The sequence below is a fragment of the Lactuca sativa genome, chromosome 9 (assembly GCF_002870075.4).
Source record: "Lactuca sativa cultivar Salinas chromosome 9, Lsat_Salinas_v11, whole genome shotgun sequence".
NCBI classification, from domain to species: Eukaryota; Viridiplantae; Streptophyta; class Magnoliopsida; order Asterales; family Asteraceae; genus Lactuca; species Lactuca sativa.
The window spans coordinates 31,241,611-31,252,322 of NC_056631.2; the positions used below are offsets into that span (position 1 = coordinate 31,241,611).

Genomic DNA, 10,712 nt, shown 5'->3' on the forward strand with positions numbered 1-10,712 from the left:
TACGTGGAGCAACCTCCTGGATTCGTCAATGAAAGGTACCTCAATCACTGTTACATTTTGGACAAAGCCGTATATGGACTGAAACAAGCTCCGAGGGCCCGGTATGAAACGCTAACCAAGTTTTTAAAGATGTCAAAATTCAAACAAGGTTCGGTTGACCCAACCTTCTTTCGTAAGAAGGAAGGTAACCACCTTATGATTGTTCAAATTTATGTCGATGATATCATCTTTGGCTCAACGAATCCTAACTTAACGGCTGAATTCAGAAAGCTGATGGAGACTAAATTTGAAATGAGCTCAATGGGTCCAATTAACTTTTTCCTTGGTTTAAACATTAGACAGGGACCCGAAGGCATCTTTATTAATCAGGAAGCTTACACGAAGACTCTCCTCACAAAATTTGGCATGATGGGAGATTCAAAGGTTAAAGTTCCAATGGCGTTCGGCACCAAGCTTACTCCATCATTGGATAAGCCAGCAATTGATATTACACTATATCGCCAGATGATCGGTTCACTGATGTATCTTACTGCTAGCAGGCCTGATATTATGTTCTCTGTTTGTTACTGTGCTAGATTTCAGGCGAATCCACGTGAACCTCATATGCTTGCAGTGAAGAACATACTCCGTTATCTCAAGCGAACTACCTCTTTAGGCCTATGGTATCCATCCAACTCAGGCTTCTTCGTTCAAGCCTACTCAGATGCAAACCTTGGAGGTTGTGGACTAGACAGGAAAAGCACCACGGGAGGCTGCCAATTCCTAGACGGGAAGTTGGTTAGTTGGCAATCAAAGAAACAGACATGTGTGTCTCTGTCTACTGCTGAAGCAGAATACATCGCAGCTGCCTCTTGTACTTCTCAAGTGATTTGGATCCAAAGTCAGCTCCGGGACTATGGACTCAATATGAAAAAGATCCTACTATATTGCGACTCTAAAAGTGCAATTAGGATTTGTCATAACCCAGTGCAACACTCGAAGACTAAGCACATAGCACTGAGGTATCACTTCATTAAGGATCATGTGGAAGATGGGAACATCGAAATTCATTTTGTTCGAACCACTGATCAACTGGCTGACATCTTTACCAAAGCTCTTTCTGAAGCATCGTTCAACAAAATTCTACAAGGGCTAGGTATGATGGAATCGGAGTCAATACCGAACATTACCTCTCAAACTCAAAAGTAAGAAGCGAAATAGACCGAACGTTTGGGTTCGGGTCTTGTACTAATGTACCGAAATAGACCGAACGCTCGGGTTCGGTTGAATAATCTGCTTTTCGCTCATCAATCAAAGGTAGTTTTCTCGATTGTAGATCTTGTGTATATTTGTTCCAAATGCATTTATCTTATTATCAAAGTTATTCTCTTTTTAAAAACCTATTTTCTTTGGTAACCGAAATATACCGAACGTTCGGGTTCGGTTCCAAAATTTTTCTCACCCGAAATAGACCGAACGCTCAGGTTCGGTTCCAAAGTTTTTCACAACCGAAATAAACCGAACGCTCGGGTTCGGTTCCAATATTTTTTTTTCTCTCTCAATTTTTTTCTCACTTCTAATTTTTTTTTATCAAAAATTCCAAAAAGATTTTTTTTTAATTTAATTTCAAAAACTCCAAAACTATTTTGTTCTTTATTTTCTTTTTGGCTTTAATTTTTTTTGTGTGTGTTCGTTTATGGGGAAATTATTGAATTAGCTAAGTGTCCCTAGAAGCATGCTGTTGTATGTGTCCAAAGCCTCACCTGATTCTGAATAATAGGCCTTACTGACTTGGTATAAACAAACCTTGTCTTCCCAATTAGGCTTTCTTATTTATTTTAATCATGAGCTACCTAACTCTCTTCTCACATGAGATATGAGTTTTCTGCTTGGTCCATTTTTTCACAGCAGAGGTACTTTGATTTCTTACACCATCTACATTGCATTTCTCCATCACTTTCGTTTCACAAACGTAACCCTTGAGACTCTCAGTAATTACCATTGAGGTTTATGGTTGCACAATTTCTGTGTTCATGATCTTAGTTTTGTGCCACTACGATCTAAGTGAAACCCAAAATTCAATACCCAATACGAATTGATGGTGAACAATTAATTTGCTTTAGTTTTCACTAATGCATTGACGGACGTACCTCCTTGAAATCTCAAATTTTTCTTTTTGTGTGATTCCTATGAAATTGTTAACACCCATAACATTTCTTCCCTTGGGTTCTAGTTTTAAATTTTTGTTGAGATTTTATATAAATTTCCTAGCCAAATTAAATTATCTCTAACCTACTTGTTCAATAGACTACACCGGTCTCACAAGTACTTCGTTCGATTTCTGTCTTATATAAAGATTAGGAATTTTGAATCGAAGCGAAAGCCACCCTAATAAGCCTTGTTAAAAGAAGCCTTTCAACACTTCTTAATAAGTGTTTGATCGTAATTCAACGGGAAACCACACAAACACTTTAAGGTCTCTCTTGACTTTGAAGGAAGAGATTCGTGCCCGGGATCATCTGTTTCGTGTCTTAATTGACATCACATATTTTCCCAAAAATATTGCTTTATTTCTTTTCTTTGACACCCTAAGCATGAAAATCTTTGATTTTCCTAAATTCAGGTTCTATTAATTACAAGGCATTTTACTTGAATTGACGGTTGATTAAAGGCTGTGGTTGATTTTAATCCACGTGGGGGCATTTTTCAAAAGATGCCGTTACAATTTAAAGGGATAAGAAGAAAACATGCTGACTCAGGGGGAGTCTAATCGATTTGATTTCAAACGACGCAAGAAGGGCGCGTGTGAATCTGAACCGTCTCGTCTCCAAACGGCACCTGATGGGAAGGCGTGTTATCAGGAACCTGACATTCTTTCTCATGCGTGATCATCGGCAACCCCCACTGTCACGCATCAGTCAACTCCGGAAAAACCCTTCGTTTTTCAATAGAAGATTTGGGAAGATCTTTCTCTCTCCTTACCCCACAGTATAAAAGGCAACATCCTCCACCGTTTACCTCTTTACTGCAATTAAAATTCCCAGAGCGCAAGAAATCCCTAAACCTTCATTGTTCATCATCTTCTCCACTTTCTTCAAGCAATGGTAGATTCATCTTCTGTTCACGCAACATCCCACATTTTTCCCATTCGCCCATAACAAAGCCTAATCATTGATTTAACCCCTCATGTTTACGATGCCTTCATGTTCCCCATTATCGAGTGTTTGAAGTTTTCCCCGATTGCTCCTGCACTTACAAGAGCTAAAACTGTTTCGATGGGGTTCTTGTCATAGATCTTTGCGACTGCTCACTACGACAAGGTCGTTGACAGAATCTTCTTTGATGTCTTTGAGCACAAGGCATCAATTTCAAAGCAAAGGTTTTGCTCGTTGCTAGGGTTTGAACCTGATTCTACGAGGGTTAACCCTGAAACGATTCCTATGGGGCATTTGTTCAACATGTTTTACAACATGGGTTATATGGAGGTGCTTACTATGGTCACGAAGTTCAAGAAGTCCTGCTTACCTCCAAAGTGGAACGGGATGTTCACCGTTCTATTCAAAGGGTTATCTGAAAGAAGTGCTGGATCTGATGGTGCCAGTCGGTTATTTATGTCCATAATGTATGGTATCTACAATGGCATCAATATGGATTATGGGTCTGTTTTATGGCAACAACTCATCCAGAGTCTCTCCTCTACCTCCAGACATTCCGAGATTTCATACGCTAGGTTCTGGACTCTGATCACGAAATGGGTGATGGACAAGTACCACGTCCCCATTGTCGCTGGTGCTCCAATGTCTTCGATTGGTACCTTCCATACCATGAAGATCATTGTCTCGGACGCTTCCAAGTTTCCGTTCAACGGTTCGATTCCGGAAACTATGTATGGAGATGTTCCTGCTGATAGCCGGATTATCAGAACATATAAGGAATTCAAGCGTTCTGGTCCGAGGGATCTTACTCCGGAGATGTTGAAGTCTATTCATGACGCCGACAAGCCTGCTCCAAGAGGCAAGAAGGCTGATAAGGGGAAACAGGTGGCAAAAGGAGCTAAAGGCCCGTCTCTAAAGAAGAGGAAACCAACCAAGGCTGCTCAGTCTCCGCAGCAAAAGAGATGAAAAACTCAACCGAGGCGAAAGTTGATCATCGCTTCCTCCTCAAGCGAGTCTGAGGACGAGAGTTCAGATTCTGATGACTCTCCACGAGGCAACACTCCACCCAGATCTCCTACCCCAGAAGTTCATGCCTCTACTTCTCCCATTAACTCTCCACCTAAAACCATTCCTATTTCTATTCCCCCCATAACTTCCACTACTTCAATACCACCCACTTCCATCCCAATACCAACACCAATATTCACAGAAGCAACCACAACATCCACTGCAGACGTTAGAGCCAACGTATCTGATACGGGGGTTCATACTGATGCACCCGAACCTACACCTATACCCGAAACAACCCAACCCGAACCTACCCATACTACTACACCCCCAGCTTCACCACCACCACCTTCTCCTGGTCATGCTTCAGAGGGTGAAGAACGTTTCCTTGGCGGGGAAGATATGATGTTTGACTCGGTCTACTATAGTCCGTTTCAAATACAGAGTGATCATGATGACGACGCTCCTGTCACAAAACGACATCTCAAGGAGCTCCATGACAAAGTTGACTTACTCATCGCCTCCTCTTCCACTTCGTAGTCATCCCTTTCTGAAGATGCAGTTCAGAAGATTGTTGACGCTTTCTCCAAGGCTCAGCAAGATTCCATTGCTTCTGCCACCTCCGCTATCGATGCCTTAACAAAAGCCTGTCAGGCAGCGACCGAAAAAGTCGATAAACTATTTTCTGATGCCTCTTCCCTGTTAAAGTCCTTACAGGAGAGTGCAAATGCCGCCAAGACTACGTTGGAACCAATTGTTCAACAGCTAGCAACGTCAGTCTCCACTGAGTTGAAGTCATTCGCTTCTTTTCGTCAAATGCTTTCAGACGACAACTCAGCCTTTCGCACAACCATTAACGAGCGTCTCTCGAAGCTCCAAGAAGATTTGGCTGCTGAGAACTCTCTTATGGATGTTCTTGCCAAGAAGACCACTGCTCTGAAGGTCAAGAGTCTTCAACTCTCCCACTCTCAACAGGAGATTGACTCTATTCGGTCCGAAAGGGAGGTGATAAAATCGTGTGTTTCGGATGTCCACTCTGCCATATCCAACATCGTTGAAGCACATGATCCCATCCTTAACTATACTGTGAGGCGTGACCTTGCAGAGAAGCTGTCTCCCGCCCTTGCCCTACTCAGCAAACTCGAAGGGCTACTTGATTTCGTGTCCATTCCGAAACAAAGGGGAGAGAAGGAATCTATGTCCCAACCACCTCCTTCCTCAAAAGCAACTCACACTACCGAACCTCCTCCAGTAGGCCAAGCCTCTGGTTCGGGTGTGAAAGACAAAGGCAAAAAGATTGCTGAGGAAGAAGAAGAAGAAGACAAAGAAACAATTGCCGACTTGTTGAAGCATAGAAGTTGACGCAATGATGCTGATATCAGTGCTCGTGTGGCAAGAGAGGCTGAAGAAGCCGAACGAAAACAGAAGGAAGCCCACGAACTTCTTGAGAGTAGGAAAACTCTGTTTCCTGCCTGGACTCTCGAGAGGATGATAAAAGAAGCCATTGACACACCGAGTATCTTGTGGCTGGAACCTGTAATTTCTCTTGCTTGTTCCAACACTGTCGACTGTCAGTTTGACATGCCACTGACCCGAAAGGCGTTCATCTTTCATGCCTTTTCCAACATTGCAGATTTCCCTCGTCCTCATCCACAGGTTGATCGGGACTTAATTAATTTCTATCTGAAGGCTGCTCAACCTCAATATCAGACTTGGAGCGCTCAGAAAATTATCAACGTTCGGGTCTTGAAGCCGTATAGTGAAGGGAACTTCATTAACATTCGGTTCAAGGTACTTCGGGGATCTGCCAAAACCGAACATGCTATTTCCCTTGCAGATCTTCCAAACCTTAATCCCCATGATTGGATTATCTTGCACAACATCCTTCTCACCAACGAAGCTGAATATGGTCCGATCATCGACCATCTCAAGAGGATGCTTGTGTGCTACATCATGGAAGTTGCACTGATGGATCAGGAGATTGCAAGCGTGTTTAAGAAGAAACCAAAGATATCTCCTGTTGGCTCTGCCAGTGATCTTAACCAAATGCAGATAGGTAAAATTGACTCGAGAAGGAATTCGGTCATGTTCACCAGGAACGAAGGACAAAAATGTCTTTTCGCTTTGGCTGACAAACACCTCTACACCACTGCTTGCTTAAAGCACGTTTTGGGGATCATCCACAGATGCAAGCAAAACTCAGCGGATGATGTCAAGCACTTCGATGACATGATACAATGGTACATTCGGTTTAGACAGACGATTCTCGCTCTTATCACACGTCTGTTTGATACTGTAAAGAAGGCTCCCGCTGCTGGCCCGAAGAAGAAGTAGTCTCGCTCCAATTTGACGCAAAGGGGGAGATTGTTGGGTCGTGTTTTGCATTAAGTGTTGCGTCTATTGGGCTCGTTAGCTAGTCCATTTTTGTATCTCCGGTATGGGTCTGTCCATCCGTGAGTTTAGTAGGGTTGTATATAAATATAGGTGCTTGCATGCATCTTAGGTTAACGAACGGTAGTAACGATAGAATAGAACGATCACAGAATATTCAGAAGTTTATTATTGTCGTTCTTGTAACCCTAAATCCTCTACAACGGAAGTTCTTAGTCGAGCTCTGCTGAGGATTGTTCGATCTAATCATTCGACATATTTTGATCCATACTTGTCTTATTTACTGTTTTGTGTTCATCGTAATACCTATTACAAAGATCTAATCGATCTTCAAATTTGTTTTATAACTTAACAGTTTCATACAAAACCTACGGTGTACAAGTGCCCAATGCACAGTTTGTGCAGCGTCGACTTGTATATCTTATAAAATTTTTTTTTAAAAAAATAAAACCGTAGGTTTTTTCACAAAACAGTAGATGAAACCCCAAAAACAGTAGATTTAAAAATTAAAAAACTATATATATTTCCCCCAAAACCGTAGGCTACGGTCTGGGATACCGTAGCTAAACCGAGAGGAAACCATAGGTTTCCCAAAACCTACGGTTTTGTAGCTTACAAATGAATTTTTTTTCATACAAAACACAAAACATTAGACGATATGGCGAAACAGTAGACGATTTTAAAAACCTACAGTTTCATGGGCTATATTTGAACATTTACTAATTTTTTGCTAAAAATTGTTATTCACTTTCTTAATTTGACTAGATTAATAATTACCCCATAAGCAAATAAGTTGTAAGCTAATCAACAATATATTTTTTTTCCAAACACCCTAGTCTAATAGATTCAAAATCAAAGCTTTTAAAATCCAGAAACTTTTAATTGATCCTTAAAAAACAACAAAACTTTTATATATTTTATCATAAAAGTGAAACCACAGAAAAAAAGAAAAAAAAACGGAGACCGAAATTAATAGATATGCGTGTATTTGACATTCGTCAAAAAGCTGAATACTCGGCATCTATCGAACAACTCCTTTCCGGAGGATCTTTGCTTGGTTTACAATACTTTTCAAAGGAGGAAAATCATCGAGCAGCCGCTGCCTTTTTCACATTTGATCAAAATCTGATCGATCTGACTTCACAGATCGCTGGTGCAGAGAGCCTTTGAAGTAAAGCGGGTCGATCGTCATCATACCTCTTCTGCAATTACGAGTGAGTGTTTATCTTCTATCAACTCCATTTCTATCGAGTTTTCTTTCGATCTGTTTAAACGAGTTTTATTATTTTCAATTCGTTTATTAGACTAATTCAATTGCTGATTCTTTTTTGCATGATCCTTATCTGTTAGGGTTTTAATGTCAACTACTTATGTCTTGTTATTGCTAGTAATCCCCCAATAGTTCATAAATTAAGTTGCTGAATCGAATTTGATCTGTGTAACCAAAGACTCAATAGATGCTTGATAACAGCATAGTTCGTAATCCAAAATTGAAAAGAGAAAGTATTGCTAAATCTACTATGATCGAGGCAAAATTATAGCGTAATCAGGGCCTTAATATAACAGATCCAATCAGAGGATTTGTGATCCTCTTAACAGTACCTAAATGGTCACATAGGTTGGTGAATGAAGTAGAATACTAACATGCTTGACAGAATTGTATGGTGTTTAGATTTTCGCAGATGGGTTGTTGTGGACCTTGTGGTGTTTAGGTTTCTGCTAATTAAGTGCCTCGAGGAGGATTTTTAGAAGGACTGTTTGGAGGATACTACACAATTACTCTTATTTATAGAATAGGAAAGAAGAACTAAGCTTTCATAGTGCACAGTATGAATAAAGATTCACTGTTCAATAATATCAATGATAAATTGATAATAATCGTTTGTTAGCAATCACTGAGCTAGAAAAGCTTAAATATATATAGAATATGAAATCACTGATGTTCCCTATAAAATTCGTTAATTTACTGTTTCTTCTATCTTCATGCTTCTAACATTATCTTGTTTTTAATTTCTGTGAATTCATAGAGTTTGGGAAACGTTGTTTGAGGAAAGAGAAGACTTGGAGAGAATGTCTGATCAAATATCAAAAGGTCTAGAATTTGAGAAGAAAGCTGATAAAAAACTGAGTGGGTGGGGCCTCTTTGGATCCAAGTACGAAGATGCTGGTGATTTATTTGAAAAAGCCGCCAACTGTTACAAGCTTGCTAAATCTTGTAAGTATTAAAACACAATATGAATAGTATTTATTAAAACAAAAGAAATGGATTTATGTCTTCAAAGTAAGCTGAAATGATTAATGGTGCTAATATAGTAAAGATATAGCTAAAGATAAAAAGATTGAATATTCTCTCTTTGTTTCTGCTAACGTGGCATATAATTTCACAGGGGATCAAGCTGGAGCTGTATATGTGAAGTTGGCTCAGTGTTATTTAAAGGCAAATGTTTTGATGTTGCCGTGCATAATTTTGTTTTTCCACCTATTTCTTGTGTTTGTTTGTTTGTTTGTTTATTGATTGTGAATTTAATGTTTGTAGAGTGAAAGCAAACACGAGGCTGCTAATGCTTATGCTGATGCAGGTCATGCATACAAGAAAACAAACATCAAAGGTTAGAACTTAGAATTCATTTCACTGTTCATGCATTATTTAGTAAATCTATTACATACTTTACTACCTTTTTATCTGAATAATGATCATAATAAATAAAAGTTTAAAGTACATTGCTGTTTCTTGGAATTATCGTTTTTGTTTTATGTATACTCTTGTTATCGTTTGATGTATGCAGAGTGTGTAGCTTGCTTAGAGCAAGCATTAAATTTGTTCATGGAAATTGGGAGGCTTAGCATGTCTGCAAGATATGCCAAGGTACACCACCAAAACTTAACATGTTTTTTTTTTTTATGTGTAGCCAAATTAAATAAAAAAATAATTTTCAAACTTGACCATATGCAGGAAATTGCTGAGTCATATGAACAAGAGCAAAACTTGGAGCAAGCAATCGCTTACTATGACAAAGCAGCTGATCTTTTTCAAGGTGAAGAAGTAACAACTTCTGCTAACCAATGCAAACAGAAAATTGCTCAGTTTTCAGCTCAACTAGAACAGTAAGTCCTTTTATGTTGGTTTTTATGGTAAAAAAGAATTAAATGGTGTAGTGTTGTTATGTGATATGTGTATTGAATTGAACAGATATCAGAAAGCTATAGAGATTTATGAGGGTATAGCGCGACAATCTCTTAATAATAACTTGCTAAAATATGGAGTGAGAGGGCATCTACTTAATGCTGGCATTTGCCAACTCTGCAAAGGTGATGTCATCGCCATCACAAATGCTTTGGATCGTTATCAGGAACTGGACCCCACTTTTTCATCTACACGTGAATACAGATTACTCGCCGTATGTTCTCATTTTCTTTTTCTCTCATTAAAATTTTAATTCTGCTTCTGTCTGCTGTCTGTCTGTTGTCTGCTATCTGCTTAATTCTTTTTGAATTTGTTACTGTAGGATTTAGCGGCTGCGCTAGACGAGGAAGATGTTGAAAAATTTACTGATGCTGTGAAGGAATTCGACAGCATGACAAAGCTGGTAATTTTATCGAATATTAATTTATGTTTTTTTTTATTTGATTAAAATTAAATTAATTAATTAATTTTTTGTTTTTTAAATTGTGTTGTGTAGGATGAGTGGAAGACGACGCTTCTATTGAGAGTAAAGCTGTTGATCAAGGCCAAGGAGGATGAGGAAGACGATCTTACTTAAGAGTTGGTTTTGTACGACATAAACATAATACGCAAGATTTTTATTGTATTTGTGGTATTGATTGTTATTATCTTTGTGTTCTTATTTATGTGTGGATTTTTTCAGATATTTGGGGTTTGTTTGGGCAAATATGTAATCTCATTATTAGGACTACATCTGCATAGTATTAAGGTTTTGGTTTATGAAGATGATCGTGTGCTCTTCTATCTTCCAACAGTGTGCATTTGCGTGAATTGAACTGGACTCTCATAATTGAATTTATTATTCAACAATTTGTTTTCCATCATTGTGCAAATGTAATAATATATCAGTTGTCAAACTAGACTTACATACACATACATATAATATTTGAACAAATATACGGTTCTCCATATTTGAGCCAAAAAAAAAAAAAAAAAAGTTACAAGGGACCCTAAAA

At 38.9% G+C, this 10,712-nt stretch overlaps 1 protein-coding gene across 1 annotated transcript; it reads left to right on the forward strand.

Annotated features, from left to right (window-relative positions):
• The first annotated feature begins 7,523 nt into the window (after nt 1-7,523).
• LOC111878647 (alpha-soluble NSF attachment protein) lies at nt 7,524-10,480 on the forward strand. Its single transcript, XM_023875157.3, has 9 exons — nt 7,524-7,747; nt 8,561-8,748; nt 8,921-8,970; nt 9,070-9,142; nt 9,320-9,399; nt 9,487-9,638; nt 9,724-9,931; nt 10,040-10,120; nt 10,214-10,480. Exons 2-9 carry the CDS (start codon nt 8,604-8,606, stop codon nt 10,292-10,294), a joined length of 870 nt encoding a protein of 289 aa, XP_023730925.1. The 5' UTR covers nt 7,524-7,747; nt 8,561-8,603; the 3' UTR covers nt 10,295-10,480.
• The last annotated feature ends 232 nt before the right edge of the window (nt 10,481-10,712 follow it).